Genomic DNA, 26,205 nt, shown 5'->3' with positions numbered 1-26,205 from the left:
TGGGGGAAGGAATGTGGGGGAGGGGGGCAGATTGAGGCGTGTTGGAGCAGACTCGTTTAAAATCCAGCCTGTTCCATGTTCTAGTTAGAATAGTCTAGCATCATTGCAGCATCACACATATAAGTTCCCATGGGTTTAAAAAAGGCCACTGGTGTGCTTTAATTAAAGTCTGTTGAATGAGCTTTAGTTAAAGCATCCCACAGACATTTTTAAATATGCATGGGATTAATACATGTGATGCTGCTGCATTTTAGTTAGAGCAGCTCTCTGGGAACAAAAAACAGAATCTGTGAGAATAATTAAACCTGAAAAATATTTTTTGAGGCATAATTACTACTTTTGTGCATGTCCCCAACAAATTGCCATTTAAAAGTCAACATTTTTCCTTATCAATTAATGATAACCGAGTCATTGCATCCATTTCTTACTTAAAGATATGGAAATACTGTTTCACATATTTCTTTTCAGATAGTGATAAGTAAATACTAAATTTTCAACTGACTTAAAAATAACAGCTATCTAGCAAGAATATGTTTATCTCTGCTTTGTTCTCCATGTTTAAATGCTTACTATAGAAGAAGCTTTTTGTCAGCATTGCTAACATGAAATAACTTATTATATTTAGTTTGAAATAAAGAGGAAGAAAATGTTAACAGAGAAGGCCTCTGAAGTCAAGCCTAAGAAATAGCCATTTTCCTCCCAGTAAAATGTTTTTATTTCCTGTAAAATTTACAGCAGGCAAATTTATGTAAACAATAGAACAAGTTACTTATTCAGGTCCTTTCTCCCATAAAACAGTAGGATTTGGTCCATCAGCAGACAGTTATTTAAAAAGTTCATAATGAGGTTTGGTATACTCCAAAAGTCAAAATTCATTTTTAATTTTCTAACCCTTTAGAAAACATCTCCAAAAAACAGGCATGCCACACTGATTTGCAATACTTACTTGTTAATGGGCAACAACTCATTTGGTCTTTTGATGGCACTGTCTGTTTTTGTATCACTGTCATACAACCTTTGCACATCTCTTCCAGTTCGCAGTGGTGGGCCTAACTTGTCCATCTTACTATCAAAATATATAAAGGTGTACCCATAAGGAGTTGGCTAGTTTGCCATTTAAAATATTGCAAGTATTTCAAAGAAACAGTCACAATTAAACATTTGTCTTGCTCAATAGAACTGCAATTCTTATTCAAATGTAATTAATCGTATTGGTTACAGCTAGAGACCTCAAACTTTCAAGGAACAAATGAGCTTCAGGACATCATTTTCTGCTTTTTCACAAGTATCAAACACTACAGTCTCTATTACAGTTGTGCAGACACTACATCAATGTTAGCTCATCCTAACTTAGACTATTTTAACATTATATAAAACTATAAAGCTCAGTTTATTATGACTACAGTAACATTCCTTTTTAGAAACAATTAACCACAAGTGGGCTTATGGGCAGAATTCAAACAAAGTTAACTAAGAAAGTGATACTGAAAGTAGACGAAACAGTAAATAATATTTTTCAGATAATGGTGGACTGAAGGATAAGGAAGAAGTGTTGTTTTCCATTTCCCTTCTAAAAATATAAGAGCACAATTCTTTTTTCCATTTTCCTCCTTCTCATAGGAAAGAGGAAATCTGAGTAAATCTGAGTGAGGCCTCCTGCTTTCCCAATCAAAACTCTGAAGACTGGAATATTTAAGATTTAAGTAGAGAACATTACTAAGAAACAGTCATTACTTATTTCTTTTTAGCTACATATTAATTTCCAGAAGCTTAGCAGAATGTTAAGAGATTGTGTTACAAAACCCATACTTAAAAAAAATTGCAACTTAACACATAACAGACCAGAAAAAGGCTCCCTTGACATCTCAGGAGTATGTTTTAGAAAAAACATTAAGATTCTGTCATCTTTCACAGATTAATCTGCTTTCTACTAGTTATTCTAAAAATTGGCTAGAACAGTTGCAGCCAAATCTAAAGACAGATAATTCTCATGAAAAAACAAGTTTATCTGACTGAAATTAAAAAGGAAAAAAGATGAGGAGAGGCAAGGGGAGGAAGTATTTATATAGCATATATATCAGCTTCTGTTATTAAAAATTACACAGGCATTTTTTTACTTTAAGGGACACATTTCAAATACCTGTGTAACTAATAACAAATGTTGATTATTAAATATATATTTAATAAATGATAATACTAATGATAGTAATACTTGTAAAGTTACACAGGCATTTGAAACGTGCCCTTTAAAATGAAAATACCTGAATAATTTTAACAACAGAAGCTGGCATATGCTTTTCTCCAGTGCCCCAAAAGGATGTTAACAGAAAGCCTGAGAATAAGGCAGCAGAATGTTTTTTTAAAACTTCTTTAGAGAAAAGGGGAATTGATTCATTAAAAAAACCAAACAACTCACAGAATTTTCTACATTCCTGTCACAGGCCATTAATTAACACCATTCATGGCATATCAATGTAATCACAGCAATAACTTCATAAACTCTTAATTCCTCAAAACACCTTCAAGTGTTTTTTTTGGCTTTCAATAACTGGTTATTTATCTTGTAAACCTCTCTAACAAATATTATTTTGATTGCCTCTATAACATCCAGTTCAAGCAGGAATTAAAAATTTAACTCTTTTTTGAACCAGCCTATTTCTTTGTTAGAATTATACAGACTAAGCTCCTTGATTATTCACTTTTAGAGCACCTCCATATATGCAGATAAAGGCACGATGGATTCAGTGTGCAGTCCCCACAATTGCACCTCCTGACATGCCATATGTGCATGTGCATGGCGGGAGGCATGATTGTGATAACATGCATTAGATCCCATCACACCTAACTGCCAGGGGGATCCCATCAGGGTTTCTCTGCACCAGCAAAAAGCAGCTGAAGGGCTCCCAGCCATGGAGGAGCCCCACACCCCCCTACAGCTGGGGGACACAGCTGCTACAGCCTCCCAGCTGGAGCGCCAAAGGTTCACGAAGTGCCGCCCGGGGTGGGAGACCATAGCTGCTCTGATCTCCAAGCTGTGGGAGGCTCCACACACCCTCAGGGCTGGAAGACTAAAGCAGAACCCTACAGCTGCTAGGACCCAGAACTCCACAGCTGTGGACTCTGGGTCACAGCACCGGAGGGGCATCTGCTGGGACCCCCAAGGTCCACAACTGTGGGAACTCTGGGCTCCGACAGCCGTGAGGCACTGCTGGAACCCCGAGTCTACTGCTGCTGGGGCTGAGTCTGCTCAGTCCAGGACTCCCAGCCTCAGCTCTGCATGGTGCTGCCCGCTGCGGCTGGGAGCCTGGTCAGCTGATGAGGCTCCCAGTCATATGGGAGATCCTGCTACACATGGAAATTAAAGCTGGATAGCAGCCAGCTATAAAATCAGTACATATATTTGAGGTCTAACTGTATAGTTGGTTGGATCCTTTTATGGCACAATAGGCACTTTGCACCTGTAACAGGTCTCAATTATGCAATTAACCAGTTAATGGTGCAAGACCTGTACTGTTAACAGGGGGCCTAAATCACATATTCTAATCCTTTAATCGCTCTCATGGTTCTTCTGTGACCTGCCCCCAATAAATGGCCAGTCTTTGTAGGTTGGTGAACAGGACAGAGTAGCCCAGCAGCAGCTGCACCTGTGCTTAAATATCAAGACAGAATATAATCTTTCCTACTTCTAACTTGATAGTCCCCTGTTTAATAAAAGCGACTTTAAAAATCCAAGCTGATTGAACCCTTTAATTTCTGAGTAAGAATCTGAGCTAAGTGTGGTCAAAGTTGTATTCACTACACACAACTGTATAACATCTCTCAAGTTTGCATGGAAGGAATTAAACTTTAAGGATGTATTTTTAAATACTAAATATATTGTTGTGGGGAGTGGGAGGGAGAAGGGAAGCCAAAGGAATACATCAAGATTACTTGTGAAGGCATTTCTGATACTGATTAAATGTTTTGTTCAGAATCAGTGCATTTGTCACAAGAGAGTCTGACCATTGAAAATATCAGACATTACCCCAAGAAAATATGCCTTTTACTACTAGCAGCAGAGAGATCAAATGATTTCTCAGACAAAATGGAAATTTTAAGTCTGCTAGTAAGCTTTTATTTTATCATCCTGAAAACCACAACTGTAACTACAAATCAAAACATTTTGAACACTTTAGCCACATCTACATGAGCAGGAATGTGCATTTCCCCAGGGATATATTTGTGCCATGGCTATTTGTCCCCGGGCATGCCCCTCCATGCAGTCTGATGTGCAGCAAATTGCCCCAAGTGGAGTAGGGGGCTGGCCACAGCAGCCTTACCTGGGGTCTTGGTGGCAGTGATCTGGGCACATGGAGCCTGGCCGGCAGCTGAAACAGCTCTAGTTGGCCAAGCTCTAGTTTCTGGCGGTGCAGGCTGCTGCCACATATACCATTCCACATTTTTCCCCTATATATATATATATATTTTAAATACACAGGGATTTCTGGGTATCTAATTTTGCTGCTGCACTGCAAATATGTAAAACAGCAAAAGGACGCAATGTGTGTTTTGCAGTGCCTCCAAAGGCTTTGAGATGCCTCAGATCGCATGTTTCTGCTTGTGTGGATGTGGCCCAAGGCAGTATGACGATCTTGAACCAACCAAATTTCTCCTACAAGATATACAATTATTCTTGGCAGCTTACTAGAAATCTCTTCTTAACAGAAAGAGATTAGAAACAAGAAAGAACTACTTAACACTGCTTCAAAATGTTTGCTGGAGCCTTGATAGCCTGATTTACTATCAAAATCTGAAGCCAACTATTGCTTACTTAAGGTCAGTTTTCCATTCCCCAATTCCTAAATAGCAGTACCAGAATAAATTGGAGTTTAGCTATTAACTGCGAAAAAGCCAAGATTTCACCCCATCTTTCCTCCTATTCTTTTAGTGTTCCATTCGCTTTCCAAGAGTTCATAAAGGATACTTATGTTACTATTTTGTTGAAATTTACAAAATAGTTCTTGGGGTTTCTTTTGGCTTAATCAGAAAGATAATTTCTGTTTTAACTGCCATAGTATTGTCAATAAGGCTAGGCACAGAAGTTACACATGAACTGGTTTAAGTGATCAGAAACTGGTTTAAACCTGTAACAGAACAGATGCTCAGTGCACAAAAACCAGTTTCAAAATAGCTGAGCCTGGCAGAGGTAAACCTGGTTGAATGTAATATTAAGCTTAACTGATTTGGATCAAACTGGCTTATGAAACTTCTGTGCCAGACCGCTTCCTGGTTCAACTTAAATCACAGTCCCCCAGCATACCAGCATGCTTTCCAGCCCTGGGCTGGGCTGTCTGCTCCAAAAACCAGGGTTGGCTCTGCCCTTCTGCTCCCTAGCTAGAGCAGTGAGGGCTACCTAACAATGGAGTCGAAGGGGAGGTAAGGGCAGGAATGCATCCCCTGCTGGGGGGGAATGCAGCACAGTCTACAAGCAGGGACTGTCCCCACTCCCCTGGCAAATTCTGGCTGGGGTATGGGGTCAGGGAAGGGTTTAAACACCCCTTCCCCCATTCAAACTTACTGCTGGCTACAACTGTGGACTACAAATCCCAGAGGCATCTGGAAGCAGGAAGATGCAATGATATCCTGCAGAGTCCTACTGCTGTAATTCTGGACTGAAACTCTCTGAGACCTCTTCCTGCTGTCCCTGAGGAAGTGAATACATAGCCACAGAACCATGCTCTAGCACCCCCTGGCTTCTGGCCTGAGCCATTGCAGGCATGTGGCTGCTTTTCCTGAAGCAAAGGTTCAATTTAATCTGTGCAGCTTAAACCGACCTGAAAAGACTGAATCAATTTAGCCTTGGGCTTTTTGACTGTTTGTACCTAGCTTAACTGAACCATTTTCATTTGCCTGTGGTGTGTACCTGACACTAACAGTACCATCAGTAGATGCTAGATGTCCTAGATTTTGTTTTTTCATTTGATAAGACAGAGGAATGAGAGTGCAAATGAGAGGACTTAATAGGTTTCATAAAATGTAATTGTGGTGTTGTTGAAATAAAAAAAAAAGTTTGCACTATATATTACATACTATACTGGCATAAAATTTAATTACATTTTCTTATTCTAGAATTATATACCATTATAAAAGCAACCATTCATTTTAGAAATCACTTTTAAACCAGTTGTAGCTAAGAACTTTATCTTCCCACCAATTCTTTTTACATGTGCCAGGCAGCAGTAAAGGAGTGCCACCTAGAGGTTAGTACAAAGGCTACATCTTGTAGGATTTAAACATTTTCACCTGTCTATGCACACAACTTCCTGATTTCTTTGCCTACTAATAACCATAACAGAGAATACATTCTATAACTCTAATAGTAACAGGTAGGCTGTCTAGATAAGTGCTACAATCATATATTTCCATGATGTCTTTCACCTGAAGTGGTTAGCTGTATCAGGCAGAAAGTAGGGTAGGGTGGCACCTCAGAGAGGCATGAGCTTTTTAGGCAACAACCTTTGTCAGATGTTATCTGATTGAAGCAGGCTGTTGTTTAAACTCTTCCTTTCTGAACCAGTTAGTCTCTAAGGTACCATACTGCCCTATCTTCTGCCTAAGGAACCACAATACTTTATTGCAGTGAATGAATTAAGCCTCATGCTATCTTTGTACTGGTTCTGGGACTATTTTATCTAATAAAGAAATGGAAGATATCCGCTGTTTAACAGTACACTGGAATCCTATACTACAGCTAGCCATAGGAAGCGAAGAATACTTTGCATAAATGAAGATTCTGGAGTCATTTGGTTAGAATACAATGATTCAAGCTGGAATTTGGCCAAGTTAATGAACAACTTTTCAACGTTTAAAAAGGATCAGATGAGATCCTCTTATGCTTCTTTTGAAACCTACTGCTTGAAATCACTCCCCCAAACTGTCATGTTCATGAACTGGTTTAGCAGCAATTCGGGGGAGAGGAGGGGGATGAAACTTCTTAGAGCAGGGACGTCCAATTTCAGAGCACCCAGAGGCTGCACAGCACACCAGTTGTAGATTCCAGGTTACACACCATGGGGGCCACACACCCTGTGGGCTCCAGGGACCGCTGCCATGCACAGCCACCTAGCTGTGTGAGCAGAATGAGCACCCCTCTCTCCCACATGGGAGCAGTCTGAGCTCATTCTCACCCACCACTGCATGAACCCACTTACCGCCATTATTGTGTGGTCAACCACCCAATTCCGCTGCTGCTGCTAAGCAAGCAGCACAAGGTTTCCCACTGCTGCCAATGTGCAGATGAGCATGCCCCCCCATGCCACTATGCAAATGGCATGGCCCCCACCCCACTGCCTTGTTGCTACATGAGCAGTGGACTTCCTAGGCCCCTTCCTGCCACGCTGTCTTGCTCCAGAGGCTTGGGCCACTGCCATAGCAGCAGAAGTCATCGGTATAATTGTTTTAGGGTATGAGTTCATGGGGCACACTTTAACCCCTCACAGGTTGGATTCTGCCCACAGGCCACCAGTTAGATAGGCCTGCCTTAGAGCAGTTACACTGAGGTCAGTGACTCAAGCATCAAGCATGCCTGACTGCTCATCCTGTAAGGTATAAAAGCGAAAAACAGAGCAGCACGGCACTTTTCTACGTAATGGCCATTGTATTAATGTTTCACTGCATATATATTTTCTATAACAAAACAACAAGGGAATAAGTTGTTTTTGGCAACATCATGACCACTGGAGCCAGAGAGGACTTGGCTGGCCTGCAGCGCCTACACAGCCAGCAGGCATCCTTGGGTTGAGCACCAGTGGGATAGAGCAACACTGAAAGGTGATGCTCAAGTGTGCCATTTGGCATTGTCTTGGGGCAGTGACAGAGACTGGGACCTTCAAGTTTTTCCATGTTGTGGTTCTTTTGAATAAAACAGTGCATTTGTTGGGAGGAGAGAATATTTTGGGGGTTCTGGGGACAGCCACAGTCCCTGTGTGGGAAAGAGAAGTTGTAGGCTTGGGAAAGATGCTAGGGGACTGCCCTGCGTGTGAGGCAGGGGAGTGTGGGCAGAAAGCTCCTGCCTGCATAGGAAGAGGATGCTTTTAACAGCTTCACTCATGAGACCCTTCTTTTTCTTCCTACCTCATCCACCTAGCACCCTCCACTTCAAATCATTACTTTTACTTGGTAGCCTCCTCTCTGAATGACCTTTCATAGCATTGGTTAAAAGCCTTATTAAAGCTTGCAGTTCTTTGATTCAGTTAGTCTGTAAGATGCATCTCTACCTGGCCTTCTGCAACAACTGAGTTAAGGGTGTGAGGGTCTTCAGAGAGCACAGTCACCTTCACCATAATACTCCAATTCCTCCCCAGATCAGGTTCATGCCATGCACTAAATAGTGTTTCTATGGTTCCTAAATTTCCTAAAGGACTGAAGGAAAGAGGCAGACCTTCCCTATCAAACCACTGAGGACTGTAACTAGGGAACCTTTTCTACAAAACAGGACTCATATAGTCCATGTTAGATCTGAAATTTTGGGGGGGATAATTTTGTCAATCTGCCACTCACCCACAGCTCTCACTAGGACCCTATTTCTGCATCCTAACAGCAATTCTCTTCCCCCGCTTCAATCTTTCCTACCATTGGTTTAATTTCTTTCCTGTTTACATTCATCCCTCTACAGTTCCCAAAATGTCTCTTTACTCCTGTTGCCTTCAACCAAAACTTCCCACTTCTTCCTGCTGACAAAGAACTAGGTCCTTATCCCAATCTCCTCAAACCCTACAGTGACATTTGTCAACCTTGGCTTTGACTCTTCCTCCACCCCCAAAGTCACTTGCATCACCTTTCCTTTTCTATACCCACTACCTTCCTCTTACTTTTTTTCTCTCTGAGGCCTCTTGTATACATGCAGGTAAAGGTGCAACTGGATCTAAATGGATGATCCACATAATCATGCCTCCTGCCATGCTATACATGCATGGCAGGAGATACGATTGTAGGATTGAACATTAGATCCAATTGTGTAGGAGGAGCTTGATCCTGGGCTCTCCCTGAACTGGCAAAAAGCAGGCTCCCAGCCACCAAGGGCCATGCACAGCCAGGACCAAAAGACCCCACTACTGATAGGGCTCTGGGCCCCGGCTCCACGTCATGCACAGTGGGAGCTGAGAGCCCCACAACTGACAGAGCTCCTGGCCCTAGCTCTGACCCACATCACGCAAGGTGCAGCCAGGCCCAGGAGCCCCGTCAGATGCTGGGCTCTTAGCTCTGGCTGCACTTGACGCTCAACTGGGACTGGAAGCCCTGTCAGCTGCAGGGTCTCTCACTCCCAGCTATGCATGGGGGACTGAGATCCCACATCGGCTGGGGGTTTCATGCACCCCCGAGCCATGGTGATCATGGCAGCCACAATCCCCAGGACTTGGGCATTTCACGCTGGGCAAAGTGAACAAGGATCTCAGCTGCATGGAAGACCCTGCTACATATACAAATTAAAACCTGATAACATCCATCTCTAAAATTAGTACACATTTTCAAGGTCTAACTTTATCATTACTTGGAGCTTATTGTGCAATAGCTATTTTGTACAAGTACCTCCAAGTTCCTGTCTTTTCCAGATAATCTTTTGTCTGATACTACATCCATCCTCTTCTCTCATGCTCCCTCTCTGGATCACACTGTGGTGGGGGTCCTAGGCTTCTCTCTTGTTCCTTTTGCTTCCAGCTCATCCCTTATCCCTCTTCCCACTCTCTTTTCTTTTGATCAACAATGCATCAGATTTTTTTCTGCCATGTTACTGTCATTTATCTTACCCTCCAACTGCTTTCCATTAACCTTACTTTTTAGACATTGACTTCTGGCTCTCTCATCCTCCTTATTCCTTGTATACAGATATCCACCTTGTTCCCTGAACTATATAAAGCTATCAGAAGGAAAGAGGCAGATCAACCCAACTGCTGGAGAGGGTTTGGGGGGAGGCAGGAAAGGCTGCAAAAGGAACACAGTAAGAACAAGGAGCAACAGAAATGGTGGGAAAAGAGTGAATCCCCAGGCAGTTCTGCTTTCTTAACTATGTTCTTTTTTTTTTAATCAACAAATGCCTCTTTAATTATCTTGATGTCCCTTTAACTCACTCCTCCCTCCACTGTAATTATGGCTGCCTATAAAACACAGACAGAACAAAATTGGTCCTTGTTTCATCTGGGGGGAAAAAAAGGGCAGAGTTAAATCAAAGACGAATTTGGTCCATTACATGTCTATAAGCATTAGCAAGAGTAGTTACTTTAAAAAGTGAACAGGCACAACATGACAAATACAAAATGTGGACTTACCTTCCTTGTGAGTTTGTAACACCCAATGAGTTTTTATGAGCAGGAGACAACGTCTGAATTTTGCTTCCAGTGGACCCAGGTGAAGATAATCCTTTACTTGTAGGTGTAGCTTACAATTAAAGGCAAAACTATGAGATTTTGCTAGCATTTATAACAATAGTGCACTTTAATATTAATAAATTCAATCCTCTGTAAAACAATTACCTGACTATGACACATCAGCAAAAATAATCTGTGTGTGGGGGCAGGAAGAACCAAAGCCTAGTGGCATAAGTTCTATTCTAAAACAAGAGATGTGTGTTGGCACTTTCTTATGTTGGGGGCAAAAATGCTATAAAGCACGAGCCTGCATAACTGCAATGAAGTAGGGGTGCGCTGATATACTGGTTGGCTATTGCATCGGCACTGATAAAAAGAAAAAAGAGATATTATTGACTATTGGCTTTTTTGGGTCATTATAGCTGATAAATTATGACCATGTGCATGGAGCAGCCTGGCAAGCGTAGCCTGGTCCCTACACCCTGCTGCCAGCCAGAGCCCATGGCAGACTAAAGGTCCTGCTGAGCAGCAGGAGAGGAAGGGAGCACAGGGCGCTGCATTCAGCAGCAAAAGGATCATTACCAGCTGCTGCTGCTGCTGTCGCCAGTACCATGGCAACACTGTGCATGCACTAGAGGCCCGAGCGCCATGGCTGCCACGGAGATATTGCGCTGCGTGCAGATGGGGTAAGGTGCCACGTGAGGGACATTCTGCTCCGCTGGGCACCTTTGCAAAAGCAGCTTTTTCCCCAGCAGCTGCGGGAGCCTGGCTACACAGAGCCTGTTGGAACTGAGGTAACAGCATACTCTGGGGCTCCAAATGCACCCAGCACTGCTACCTGCACGAGGGTCCACCCTGCCCACCTGGGATGGCAGCACAGGCTGCACAGGGAGCAGGGCTGTAGTTAGAAGCTGTGGACCAGGGGGCTACATGCATGAGAATAAGGCAGTCACCACCTTCCTCAGAGGGCCAGAGCAGGCAGGAGGCACGTGTGCAATAAATGCAAAACAAACAAAAATAAGATCTATAGCAGTAGTTTAAAATGACTTGCACTATTACTAAATATTGGTTATTGGATCACCATCAGTTGTTTAGTCATTGGCTATCAGTGTTAGCTGAGAATATTTTTTTTAATTAGTGTACCCCTACAATAAAGCATTTCATGGAGATATATGAAATCAAAATAGAGCCCAAAAGTGACACAATTTGCTTTATATTATATTTTTAACTGCTTGTCAATATATGAACATTTATTTTTAAAAATAAACAAGCAAAGAAATAATCTGGGCACTATTGTACTACCCAACTCATAGAAGAACCAATTCAGATAGATGCCAACCATAAAAAGATGTTTAATTACAAGTGCTTGAGAGTTTGGGCCCAAATGTGGCAAGACCCCTACCTTTTGTTTTGCAAGTACCAATGCAATAAACATATGTACTTAGTAAAATATATAACCAAAGGCATTAGATTAGAAAAAACAAACAAACAATACATTTTCTCCAATAACCCCACCCCCAACCCAATAAAATGTGCACCTTGTTTTTGGAAGGCAAATGTGGGAAGAAAGATTTTTTTATAAGTCATGGCTGACTTTGTAACAGAGTTAAGTCCTCCTAGAAAAAGGTGTTCAGGAAGTGTGGCATCCCAGAATATAGTTTAGGTGAGGCAGTAGGAAGTTTTTGGCATGGCAGGACACCAATAAGACTAGGAAGAAGACCCTTGTAAGGGGACTAGCAAGACTTTTACTCCTTTACTGTAAATAACAAGCTGTTGTTTCCATATCGCAAGCTTCATCAACACATTACAGACTGCACGCAGCAGCTCACTCACCCTCAGCCAGCTCACTGGCTCTTCAGCCAATGTGAAAGGATTAAACAGTGGACTCTACCCATGCAGTTTCTGAATCAAGGGAAAAATGGCAGCCATACTGGCATTCATGAGATGGTTCTCTATTCCATATTGCTTCTATTCCAATGAAGAAAATAGCTTCCCCACCTAAGACATGCACTTCAGTTTTGGAGGGCTGATTTTTGTGGAAAGGTGCATGTAGTAGGCAACCACTGATCCTTCTGAATCATGGTGCATGCGTGAAAGAAAGGTGCATATGGTATGCGAGTAAATATGGTATGTGTTACTGGAAGCTGTGAGCCAGTAAAAGCCACAGCTAGTTAACTCACTTGTGAGACACTGTGCATTTCTAAGATAAAGCTTTTATTTCACAAATTTATTCCAGTGTACCACTGTGTACAGTTTGCTATGCTATTACACTATTTTATAGTTTGAAATCAATTATTTAGAGAGTCAATGCATAATTCATAACATAACTCCATACCTGCAACAGTTTTGCTAACACTACTTGGTTGTGGTAAGCGTGATGATACTGATGGTGCGGATGTTACAGAAGTTGCTTTTTTAACTGCTGCAGGTTTGTACTGTAATAATGGATACAAAAAAATAATTTAAATTTAAAATTGTACAACTTCCTTAAAGAGATAAACAAAGTAAGATGGTTAATGTGTCTTTCCATGCCATCTCCCAAGACCAATCAGCAGTTCCATTTGCTTTTTGTCAAATATTACAAATTATTCCCTCTACTCTGTACAGTAATGGGGAATGCTAGACAAAGGTAAAAAATCCTGATGAGCAGAAACATTTCAACTTCATCCCAGTATATCTTCCCACCTAACTAAAATCTACCATTACTACTCTCTCTTACTGGTCTTCTCTTGAGTTTAATGTTACTTCTCCATCACTGAAATTTTCCTCTCACAGAAGTAGCATTCTTTCTTCATTTCAAACCCCATTCACACAGCAGCACTTTCAGCCAATTTAAGTAGAGACTCCATGATTAATCACCTTCATGATGTCAACTCTTTTTGTTTGTGCCCATTTTGCCATAAGTTAAAATGTTTTAGCCACTATAGTAAAAGTACTACCAAAACAAAAAGAAAAAAGAGAACAGAATTGATGTGCTCTCTCACACATTGCTTTCTGTGCCATATCTTGCATAATTTTTTCTCCTCCAGCTTAGTTCTAGAAATCTGTCAACCATCATCGCTGCATCGTTGGGTATCCAAGTTACTTCCCTTCCTGAACTTTTATTAGAATCGTTCTCAGTTTAACTATGAGAACATACACCTCACATCTACTCCTGTATTTTGCACGTGAAAACCAGAGGTTCCCGATTCTCATCATCTGAGGTATTCACAACTATCAAACTGTGGTAATAACACTTGCTCCTCAATCGCTTCAAGATCCAGATCAAAATTTTGTTCAAAGTCCAGTTCAAAATAAAATTGTGTTTGTTGTTGCTAAGAAGTTCTGTAAAATTATTTTAACTTACTTTACCAATAGTTTCCCTGCATGCATCCTGATGTTGTCTTCCATTTAGCATTACCTTTGCTGTCATTTCCCATAGTCTTACGTCAGTTTATAAAAGGGCTTTCTTTTCTGCTACTGAAACTATCTTCCTGCACCTTTATCATTCAGCTCTCAGCTGAATACACATACTCCTTCCTTACGTCTCGGTCTCAATTTCCACCCTCCCCCTTTTATTTTTCAGTTGTATTAATTAACTCACTGAAACATTTTACAAAGCTACTAAAATAACTAACTGATTTGCCTTTATCACAGAGGTATAATTCAAAGGAAGGAAAATATTGAAATTCACCTGTGTTCGAGTAGGCAGTTTCCCTTTTGCATCAATAGACACTTTTCCTTTGTTTGTAATACGTGCTGCTTGTTCCTTGCAGAAACTGATGTGTCTGTCAGCTGCATTTTCATTAAATCTTCTCTGGCAATATGGGCATTGAATGTAATCTTAAAAAAGTAAAAAAACGGAGCATTAAACAAGTGGAGATGACAATGACTGATTTTACGAAACTATATAAAACAGACACGCTAGAGGAAATTAAGGTCCTCAAAGATAACAATAGAAATATAGATTTGAGGTAAATCCTAACAGCCAAAGGTCTGGCAAATCAAAAAAAAAGACAAGCTTCTCATCCAATCCATAATGGCCAAAAGGAAGGCTGCGAGTGGGAAGCAGTGCAAGTCAGGCTGCAACAAAACAATTCTGAGAGTCCAGGCAGGAGGAAAGGTGGCCAAAATGTCTGAGAAAGAGTAGAGCAGAGAGCTGAACTACTACAGAGACAATGAGAAGAGAAAGGACTGAACAGAGCAGTAGAACTCTGTTCAATTACATTTTTCAAACACCCTACATTACTGCGAGTATATAAGATATACAAACTAAGTTGTCACTGATGGTTTTCAGACTAATACTGACTATCAACTGTTCTTATTGAAGGCAATGAAAAAAGTTTTGCCTATGTAGCAAATAAAATGGAGTATCTAGTCAGACAAGACATTTTAACTAATATAATCAGTATTATCCTGGTGTAAAAGAAGAAAAGAAAAAAGCAGTCAACGATGCAAGCCTCTAAAATTGAGTTAACTTTACCCAAGGCTATGCAGAATTACCCCTGAAAGAATGAGGGGTCAGACTCTGCTAGTCTAGACTATATTGATTCAAGTCTTATCTACCCACTTCCATCCTGGGGTAGCTCATCTCTCAATGCAAACAAGGTACTACCCTCAGGGGTAGGCAACCCCAGGCACACATACCACAGTGTGGCACAGAAAGACATTGTTTCGCATGCGCACCTCGGGGCAGATGGCAGGGGAGCCACAAGGGGCCTGATCCTTGTTGTGGCAGTGTAGCCCCAGCTTCTTCCCTACCGTCTACCTCAAGGCACATGTATACCCACCACTGGTTTTGAGCTAGGCCAGGGCTCTGCGGATCCTGGTACAGCTGCTTGCAGCCTCCCCACCACCTGTGAGCAGCACATTGGGCATCAGGGGCCCAACTAGAGCCTGGGCTGGCTGGCAGGTAGCCGGGAGCCTACAAGTAGCAGCAGCAGAGTTCGTGGAGCCCCAAACCAGATCGTTGCTGCTGGTGGGTGCACAGGTGCCTTGGAGCAGACAGCAGGAAGAGACCAGGGCTGCAGTGCCACAAAGATCAGGTTACTCATGGCTCCTCCACTATCCCACCTTGACACACCAGCATCTTACAAGTCGAAGTTGCAGGTGTTTTTGGAACTCTGCCCAAAATGTTGCCAACACCTGTACTACTCATTTTCCAGTCACCTGGAGGCAACATGCAGTAATAGCTACATGTTTATCTGTTCTTGATTCCTGTATAATTTATATAGATATAAATCCCAGCGTAAATCATATTGTGATAAGTGAACATCTGTCCACACCTGAATCAAAGGGAAAAAAAAGAAGCCCAAGTGCTATATAGGCATCTTTAAGGAATGCAATGGAGACAATTTGTACCCCACATTGTTTTCATAACTATCTTAATCAAATGGGAATGCAGTCCCTCCTATTATTCAAGACACGGAAATATTCTTCTCATCGTCCAGTGGCACTGCAGTAGCTGAATGCAGGTTTATCTCTATTAACTTAATCAAAAAGTGCCAGTATGTTTCTATGAAGCAAAGCACACTCCAGACTTGACAGACTCAAGTGGTTCAAAAATGCTTTCCAGTCCCGTTAGGCTAATTCACAATGGCATGGAGAATGGACAAACAACAGAATAACCTCCTAAGAAAGTGAAAATGAGTGCTCAACAGTAAGAAGCATGGATACATCCAGTGCTATTTTATATAATCAAAAAATTTAAAAACAAAAACACACGTTATCCAGAATATTTTTTTTTTACCTTGAAATTGAGGCAATAGTTTAAAACAGATAAGACTGAAGATAAGAACTTTAGGCCAGGGGTTTTCAACTGGGGGTATGCATACCACTGTGGGTACCTGGGATGGCCTCAGGAGGTAGGCGGCAGCAGGGTGCTGTCACCAGCATGTCTGCCACTGCCATGCTTGCTGATCAGCCACAGGGGGGACATCCCCCACCCCATCAACTGGCTGCTGGGTGACCCCCACTCATCTGGCTGCCGAGGGACTCCTGCATTCTCAACTGGCCACTGGGAGTACACTGAGCCATAAAGGTTGAAAACTCCTGCTTTAGGCAATCATGACTTTTTTAATCTGAGAATAAGATAGCCCAGATATTGGGCCAACTATTTTGAGGTTTTAGTTTGCTTGGGGTTTTTTGGCTAGAAAACCTCCCCCAACAAAATTAGAACTCTTCACCTGACTGTTAACAGCTATCAAGGAAAGCATGCCTGATAGTCTGATTTATTAAATGCTCGTTATAAGTACTTTTCCTTTGATCTTTTAACTAGGTCTTCTTAGACCAAGATAGAGCAGCACATTTTTAATGAAATACTAAATTGTTAGGATTTTTTGGAAAAGGAAACACACACTATAAAACTCTCTCTTAGATAATACAGCTCTCCCAACCATAGGGTTGGTCCAATAAAAGATATTACAATATACCTTGCTTCTCATATTTAAAAAAAACCCATGAAAACAGGTCATGGAAAAGAAGGTAACAGAAATAATAGGATCTTAGCATTTCTTAGCTAGTCAGAAGCAATAATCACAACTGAGCATCACTCACATCAGATGGCAGCTCTCTATGTGCATCTTCATAAGCATCTTACTGCAGTGCATTCCTTATCACATTAATGCATATACTATGGCAAATTCTTTAAAACATACATCTAAAGAAGGTTCTTGTTTCACATACCGGGATCATATGAAGGTGGGGGTGGTGGAGGAAGTTTTCCTCCGTCCTTAAAATTAAGGCCTTTGGCTGCTCGTATTGTTGCTATAAATTCCTCGTGCTTTCGTCTCCAGTTGGATTGTTTTTTGGGGGGTTCTGGCTAAGAAGTCAACAGAAAAACAAAGCTTTTACAGATTTAGGGGTTTTACTCTGCAGTAAATATGCCAAATTTCATATAATATCATATAATGCATAACACGCTAATCCTAACTAATCCTAAAGATGTTCGGCCTCTCAAGGTCCCTTTAGATGTTTAGATAAAGGCATGATAGGATCTGATGTGTGATCTATACAAACATGCCGCACACACATAGAAGGATGCATGATTGTGGGATCCAGCATCAGATCCTATCACGTCTTATTGCCCATGCAGGGGGAGCCCAGGATTGCAATACTAGTCTCCCTCTGTACTGGCTCCCGCTGCTGCTATCCCTGGAAGCTGATGAGGCTCATGGGGGGCAGGGAGTCAGTGTTCCCCACAATGCCTCCATTGAGAGCCCTGCAGCTGACAAGTCTTGCGAGGGGATAGCATTCCCCACATCATCCCCCCTGCAAGCCCCATCAGCTGCAGGCCTCACAGGTTGGGCAGTACAGGGAATGCTCCCCTCCCTTTCTCCCCTATGAGCTTGTCACTTATGGGGCTCACAGGAAGAAAAGTGTAGGAAAGCTGCTGCCACTGCAACCTTTGTCTACTGTAGGTCTCTGCTGTCTCACTCCTCCTATGAACCTCGTCAGCTGGGAACACTGCCCTCCCTGCAAGTCTCGTCTTCTGCAGAGCTTGCAGAGTGGGCGGCAGCACAGGAAATGCTAGCGCCACTGCAAACCTCATTAGCTGCAGAGCTGGCAACAGGTGGTTCACTCATGTGGCTGGGAGCCCCTTAGTTGGTGGGCCTCCCAGCCACATATTTCTCATGCCATTAATTGAACAAGTCCAAGTTAGACATTTTTTGTGGAATACCTTTGTGGCTTATTCCTTATTTTATCATGATACTAATTGATCAAACGTGAACATGTGGCCGAGTTGTAACTTCTCAGTACTTCCAAAGAAACACACTCTTGACAAAAGAATAGCATCTTATTCTGTCCCTAAACAAAAATGGCACAAAATGTGTGTGTTAAAAATACAAAGACAAAATGGTTTTTACAAGCAATGACTGGCATTTCATAAAAATTTGATCCGCAGGACCTCTGTTTTTATGTTTCTAGCATTAAACCAGAGCCAGTATATGATAAGTCTGCACTCAACTGCAAGCTGCATTTAGTAACCTCCATGTCACACTATGTTGGGTGCACACATCATTTTGTCTAAGGCAAACCTATTATGGATGTGCCTAACCTGCTCAGGAAAGAAGACCAGCACCTTGAAGGAACATTGCTGGGTCCCCTCGCTGCCCCCCTCCAGCAATCTAGAATCATCACTTTTATGTTGTCAAAACTGCTGATTCAACACCCTGGAATAATGGATATAATGGATCTTGTACAAAGGCTCTCATCATGGCTCTAAACAAATGGAATTTTTTTTTAGGTTGGACATTTGACTGGTCCAACACCCCACCCCTCCAAAAAACAAAAAAACCAAAAAACCAGGTCAATTAACCAGTAAAAAATTGTCAAATAATGGTCATATATCTGAAACATGAATTTATTAGAACAGTGAAGAGAGAGACTTTAATCTTCAGCAGCTTAGATATTTATGCTGATTACAAAAAACAAGTTAGTTAGCTGTTATTGTGAAACTATAAAATTAAATGCTAAAAAATTGCAATGAATTTTTATATCCATCAGCAGGTAGGCAAGTGTAAGTGTGAACAATATTCAAGACTGAACAGAGTTCTTCTTTTCCCTTTTATCCCAAAACCTCAGGATCAGCCTGAACAGTTCAAAAAATAAATTAAAAGATAAACACACACACAGCAACTATAAAAGACAAAACTTTTAACATACCTGTGTTTAAGTAGGCAGCAGACCAACCTTTCTGAGCATTTTGCTATTTGCATTTGGAAATGCTGACAGTCACAGTAGATAGCCAGTAGGAGAAGCTTTTCTGTGCTGCTGGGTTCTGTTTTCCCCTCAACAGAGAGTAGCTCCTGCAGCCCCATGGGGCTTAATGGAGTTTTGGGGCAGGGGGTGGCATTAGGAGGAAAAGGAGTCTGAAACTCAGGGAAAAGGAGCCAGGTAAAAGGTGCTCCTAAATGGAGTGTGTGCATTTATCGGTATATTCTCCAACTCCTGCAGGACTGAAGACCAAGGAGTTTTCCCTCCAGCCCTTAATAAGAGACGCAGTAAAAGGGTAGGCAACCATCTATACAAGGACATTCTTGGGTTCCTGGTATATTTGACAAGTTTTGACTGAGGTTATAATTGCACTAGTTCCAACATTTGGAATAATCAGATTATGAGTCCCATAGCTCAGGTCTCAGTTTTACAAACAGAGAGATAGCAGCATATATTAGGTCTTAGCAGATAGTCACAAAAGACTTGTTTCTGTCTGGGACAAAGACTGAGACAGATTATAACACTGGAAGAGAGTATTAGTCTTGAAAACAATAACACTAATACATCAGATTTAAGAAACAGGCTACATTGGTTACCACCTTTATCTTCTGCTCTTGCAGCATTTTGATTCCAGTGATCATAGCAGCTAATTTCTTATTGAAATACTAGGGGTTACTTCTTTATATCTTTGAAAAACTGATGTAAATTAGGTGAACCATATTTTTATGCATATGTACAGTTTTTTCTTTAAAAATTATAATAGACAAAGGCTTTACCTACCCGTGGCTTAAGAGGCTTTACTGTAGAAATATCAGTTCCTTCTGCCCTCTGTCTGCTGGAATCAAATGTCTTTCTTCTCTTACTGGAAGTTTTTTGGCAAATAGGTACATGTTTTTTCTGTCAGAAGAGAAAAGAAACACATAGTATGCAACATTTATATTTGGAAATGTAAATGACAGCATTCTTTCATTCCTCCTTTCCAGCTATTTAAATCAGCAAATAAAAAGCCAACCAGAAAGAAGAGGATTAGAGTTAAGGACAGTATCACGTTCATGCTTATGGCACAAATGTTTCCTTATTGAATCCCCATGTATTTCTTAAATAGCACATAAACAATCAAACAAATTCAAGTAAACAGGGAGAAAAAGTAGCACAAGAAGTATTTTTATTCACCTACATTCTTAAACCTACTTATACTAAGTGCATTTATTGGGCAAATATCATCTACCTAATCAACAGTGCAAGCCAATACTCGATATATGCATTCAAATACAAGAGTGCCCCTATTTTCCATATGCACCTCAGACTTTAATATCTTCCTTTTTGCACTGAGGTTCACAGGAACACTATGGGTTAAGAAAAAAAGTTTCGAGGAGGAAAATTAAGTTGTGTATTCCAGTATTATCAGTTTAAGCAGTTTTATTTATTTTTTTAAATGTATAGGTTTCAAGTATTCTATAGCCATGATGGTCAAAGACAAAGTAACAAATAAAGGCCTTGAACTTTTAACTTGATAAAAATCAAGTTATAATAAAACAACAACAAAACCCCAGTTAAGTAGATATGACACTAGAAAGTAGACCAGATTGGGGAAGACTAATAAACCTCGCAATTAATCAGTCTGGGACAGAATGGTATTAAACTTTACAAAACCGGAAGTAAACAACAACTGACTCGGGGGTGCCCAATATGAGATGTCTTTGAAAAGGTCTAATTAAAAATTAAAAGCCTTTTAAGTGTTTCAAGTTGAACACCGAACAACCAAAATGCTTGGAAACCCTAGTATCTTTTGAAAAATTAAGCCTAGATGCTTAGCTCCAGTATCTCTGAGGTATCATATTATTCGACTATGCTCAGATTAGTATGTCCAATCTATTAAAAAAGGATCAGCAGGGAAGGTGCTACTGCTACTCACCAATGCTAATACAAAGAACGTCCTTCCACAAATCTTACACGGTAATAGGTCTCCACTTTGCACTGTAGGTTCATTTTCTAATAGAAGTAAAACAAGACACACATTTATTATATATGTATAGATACAGAAATTTTTGGCCTATAACCAATCTATAAATATAATGGAGCTTAAGTCAGAAAATTAATTCCCATCTATGCTAATCCACTTCTAGTTTCCTTCTGTTTCATAAAATAGGGCTTTCATGTCTGCATTTAACATACCAATTTATCTGTTGTACCAGTTGGGGCCAGACTTCCATAGCAACACAAGTGGACTCCGATAGCCATGTTTCATATAATTTAGAAAAATCCTGAATAAAGGAAAGAATAATCAATGCTATTACAGCAGATGCTTATTTATGGCAACACCTTATAAGTAGAAACCTACTCAATTCACAATTTTGTAAACCGCAAAATCTGGCATTGTCCACAAAATAAAAAACTTACTAAAAATACACTGCTAGCTCCCCAAAGGGGGGAGGGGGAGCCACTGGTGCAAAGGGAAGCAACCAAGACAGCATCTGCCTTTCCCCACCCCCATCCCTTGTCACTGATTGGCTAAGAGGGCTGCCCACAGCATGGCCCTACCCCTCTCTGCCAATCAGCGGTAAGGGGCGGGACTGCATCACAGACAGCCCTCTTGATCAACTAGTGGTGAGGGGTGGGGCCCATCAGTAGTGAAGGGTGGAGCCCTGGCCCCTTGGCCAGAGGAGTGGGGGAACCCCACAGCAATAAGCACATGAAAACAGCAGTCAGTGCCGCAATCAGCCTACAAATGGCTGCCTGGCTCCTCAACTTTGATAGATCCCTATTCATAAGAGCAACAACTACTTGCCAGCAACATTTCTCCTAGGAACATTTTCCTACCATGTATTTTTTACCTGGTAACAGCCAAATATCTACTGCCTAAGAGCAACCTTTATGAAGGGTGGATGTGACGTAAATCACAATGTCCAACAGTAGGTGTGGGTTATATATTTTTTTTGTAGGGAGGTCAAAACCAGACCAAATGCCAAGTTTCCCACTTAAAGAAAAAGTCAAGACTATGAGAGTCTATCGAGCTCCCAGGGTTAATCAAAACCAAGTTGCAGTCAAAGAAGTTGCTCTGATTAAGCTGGATACAACATCTGGAAGCAGAGGGAGAAGCTGACAATAAAAACAGACTGGGGAAGAGCTGTTGAAGAAATGCCAACTCTCAGAAAAAAAAATCATGAGACTCCCGATTTCCAATTCAAATCAACTGACTCATGATCTCCTGATATAGAAAACAAATCTCAGGATTTTCTTCTTCTGGCGCATGTAGAAAGCACCAAGCTGGTAGGTCTGTGGAGGGGAAGGGGTGGTGGTGGCAGATTGAGGCCCCCAAGGTGAAGGAGGGAGTGGGGTAGGAGCTGGGGTGAATGGGGCCTGGGGCCAGGGCAAATCATGCAACAGAGGTGGGCGTGTGTGTGTCTCATTCCCAAGCCACAGCCCTCCCCAGCCCAGCTGCTGGCCCTCACTCCTGACCCACAGCTCCCTACATCTTGCCAGGGTGTGTGGGGACCCTCCCTCCCTGGGCTCCAAACCCCCCACACACACCTACCCACAGCACCCCAAACCTTCACAAATAACACCCCCCCATCACACACAAACACTTCAAAATAGCATTTCATGATACACATTCCAAATCTCTTGATTTTTAAAGAGTTTGTCTCATGATTTTTGACACAGTGGGGTTGGCCACACTACTATTGTAAACATAGGTATGAAAGAAAAGCACCGTGCTGATGTGGCTCTCTTTCTTTGATTCAAAGAGAAAACGGAACATGGTCCAGAAAGCATAGCTACTGAGCTTGCTGCTTCAGTTAGACTGCATGATTTAAAAAAAAGGGATGGCTGGTTCGCAAGGCATAAGGAATGTTTTAATGGGAGAGGGAGAGGCAGAGAGAAAGGGAAAGGGGGAAGAAAGAGAATGGAGAGAGACAGTCAGCAGATAAACCAGGAGCTGAGCAATGGCAGAGTGGAAGACTCTCCTGCATTTTTTAAAAGTCTTCCCCACCTGACATCTACTATGCCGACACTGCAGGTCTGCATCTGAAAGGACTCTGTAAGAAAGAGGACATGTGGGAAGAAAAATAAGAAACCTTGAAAAATGGGAAAGGATCCTCTATCCCTGTCAAAGGGGGCACTGGTACTCATCTGTGCCAACAGGGACTGACAAAAACCCTGCTGATTAGGAAATCAAAACATCCTGATGCCCTCTGAAGGACATCATCAAACCTCTTTCCACATGCCTGGATAACAGATGATATGGTCATCACCTGACTGAAAAAGTGGAATAGTCAACTTAAAGAATTTTTTTTTGCAAATACCTAGTTATTTCCAAACTTAATCAAGAGGGTGATTATTTTGATGAAAATCCACCTCTATCAAAATTAGAAGCTTTGAAGGCTTGAAATTTAGTTCGGCAATACTCACAGCCAGAAGGGCTCAGTGAAAATTTCCAAAACAAAAAACTGTTACTGAAGAGGAGTGGAGCAAACTAACAGAGTTCTTTCACCCAAAATGAGCAAATATACCCTTTTAAAATTAATTTACAACCTGGATACTCAATCTACAGTGGGTATCACAGAGTGCACTCAATGCTGTTCTTCTGATGCAGCATACGTAAACACCTCCAAACGTGTTAAGCTCTCAGAACTTAGTAATAAAGTATGCTTATTTTTGCTGTTACAGTATTAACTAATTTACTTGAGTAGAAGACAAGCCCCTCCCCTCCCATTTAACATGGAGGAAAAAGCTCCTGCCTTACAATCAAGCAAGAGGGAGTGGGGATCAAGGAGTTGGGGTCAGGGTCAGAGTCAGAGCTGCCACCTTCCCCCTCCCCCAGCCTCTGCATGACCCACCACTCCTCCCTTGCAGCCCCCATTTCCCACCCCTACTCTCCACACGGCTTCTTCCCCTCGCCCCTCTCCAGGCTGGAGCAGCAGTGCTAGCTCTGTGTTGCTGCTATGGGGCTAGGCTTGAGCCATGTTCCATGCCCCAGGCTGCCGCAGGATCAAAGCATGCCAGCATGGAGCAGAAGTAAAGAGGGAGGCAGGGGGGAGAGAAACTGAGGGAAGGGGAAGAGAAGGGGGGCAGAAGTGGCATGAAGGGGTGAGAAGGTGGGAACAGGGAAAGAGGGAAATCAGGGCAGCCTGAGGGGGCGGGGGGGGGGCAGACAACAGGAGGAAAGTTACCTGCTTCTCTCACTGCCTGCCCCTACTGCCTCCATCACTGTCCATCTCCCACCACCTGCTCCCTTACTTCCTCCCCCACCACCTGCAGTAGTGGGGAGAAAATAATTTAAGATGAACCTCCAATTATTAGATTCCATATGTGGAAAACTATAATAAATTTATAAATGTATACATTCCCCATGTGTGGAATCTAATTATGGGGGTGGTGTCATCTGACATTCAGGGTCATCTTGTGTCTGGGTAAATACAGTAATATCCTATATATTACTAGCAAGTTGCCCATCAAGAAGATGCAGGGGGGAGGGGGAAGGAGGGCAGCAATGGAGAAGACAGGAGGATCTCCCCAGGCCCAAGATTTAGCTGTTCAGGGCAGGTGGCAGGGAGGCTGTAAGCAGCTACACCAGGGTCCACAGAGCCAGCTGTAGGTACTAGTTCCACCTCCTCCTCCACCCCTCCTCGCTCCTTTTTTTCTCCCGCCTGCCCTGCTGCCTTCTGGGTCCTGCTGTGTACACAAACTTGCAAAGACAACAGGGCTGATGGGTGGGTAATTAGGTCCATTATCTCTCACCTCCATATACTGCTGTTAACAAGGACATTAACCTCTGGAGACAACAAACTCTCCTTATGCCTAAAGACAGGTGTTTCTGCCTGAAAGCTTACGAAGAACAATTTTTCCAACATTTAAAAGATACCAAATTTACCCAAAGAACCTTATCTGCCTATGATCTCTGGAGACACAAATCCATAGTTTGAGAACTGAAGCTAAGCACCACAGAGATGCTTAATGGGATCTTCTAGACTGAGCACTAAGCCCCATTGGGTAGAAGGGCTTTCTTTAATCTTTACTAACCTACAGAGGAGCCTCTGGGAATGAGACTGGGCCTCTAATATAGTCTATAGCTTGTTGTGACCTGTTTAAAACTTCTGAAAAGGTTACATGAATATACTGTCTCAAACAGTATATAATTAGAAGTTATAATCCTTATTCCATGTTATCGTTGAGCTTTAACATTCCCTAAATTAAAACTATCTGTATGTTTATTTTTTTTAAAAAGCATCTGAAAAAAATGTGATTAAATTAAAAAAAAAAAATCTGCTTTTTTAATTTTTTAAAAATATATTTTTATCCACCCTGGGGACACATCACACTTCAGGAAACAATCACTGCTATCAAAAATATTTTGTAGGTTACAAGTATCCATCTAAGTTCATATCTTTAGTTCAGCTCACTGGTTTATGCCACCTTCTGAGATGGAACAATATTCATAGAATTATAAAAAATTAGGGCTGAAAGTGGCCTTTAAGAAGTCATCTAGTCCAACCCCCTGCTCAAAGCAGGACCATTACAACTAGATCATCCCAGCCAAGGCTCTGTCTAGCTGGCTCTTAAAAACCTCCTAGGATGGACATGCCACAACGTCTGTAGGTAGCCTGTTCCTATGCTTTACTACCTGCCTAAATAATGAGAAAGCTTTTCCTAACATCTAACTTAAGCTTCCTTTGCTTTAACTTGAGACCATTGCTCCTTGTTTTGTCGTCTTCCACCACTGAGAACACTCTAGCTCAGGGGTAGACAACGTTTTTTGGCCGGAGTGCCGAAAACCCCCACAATACCTACCTTGGAAGGTGCCAGAGTGCCAGCATGCCAGAAAAACAAAATGAGGGCAGGGGGTACATGGCAGGATGCCCTGCTTGTGCCCCTTGCCCCCCAGCCCTGCAGCCCTGTGCCCCCCAGTCATAGCCCCTGCTCCCCATCCTTGCTGCCCCTTGCCCCCAGCCAAAGCTTCTGCCTCCCAGCCCGGGCTCTGTAGCTGTCAGCAGCTACCCAGAACCTGGGCCGGCTACAAATATCTGGTGCCTCTCCGCCCCGGCCCCAGCTGCATCCCAGCCCCAGACCTGCCACACTTCCCTTGTGTGCATGGGAGCAGCGTGGGCAGCACCACAGGGTTTTGCCCCTCACTGCTGCCCTCGCCTGCAGTGGAAGTGTGGCAGGGCAG

General features: G+C 42.1%; 1 protein-coding gene across 1 annotated transcript in view; it reads right to left on the bottom strand.

Annotated features, from left to right (window-relative positions):
* ZC2HC1A (zinc finger C2HC-type containing 1A) overlaps positions 1–24,804 on the bottom strand; it is a 33,524-nt gene extending 8,720 nt beyond the window's left edge. Inside the window, exons 1-8 of the mRNA XM_019544058.1 lie at positions 24,777–24,804; positions 20,953–21,029; positions 19,818–19,934; positions 17,007–17,142; positions 14,017–14,165; positions 12,679–12,778; positions 10,305–10,413; positions 947–1,066 (exon numbers count right to left, since the gene is read on the bottom strand). Coding sequence (XP_019399603.1) covers positions 947–1,066; positions 10,305–10,413; positions 12,679–12,778; positions 14,017–14,165; positions 17,007–17,142; positions 19,818–19,934; positions 20,953–21,029; positions 24,777–24,804 — 836 coding nt within the window. The remainder of the gene's footprint in view (positions 1–946; positions 1,067–10,304; positions 10,414–12,678; positions 12,779–14,016; positions 14,166–17,006; positions 17,143–19,817; positions 19,935–20,952; positions 21,030–24,776) is intronic.
* Between the last annotated feature and the right edge of the window lie 1,401 nt (positions 24,805–26,205).

Source organism: Crocodylus porosus, unplaced genomic scaffold (assembly GCF_001723895.1).
Source record: "Crocodylus porosus isolate Cpor-Errol unplaced genomic scaffold, CroPor_comp1, whole genome shotgun sequence".
NCBI classification, from domain to species: domain Eukaryota; kingdom Metazoa; phylum Chordata; order Crocodylia; family Crocodylidae; genus Crocodylus; species Crocodylus porosus.
This window is presented reverse-complemented; position numbering and strand designations above follow the sequence as displayed.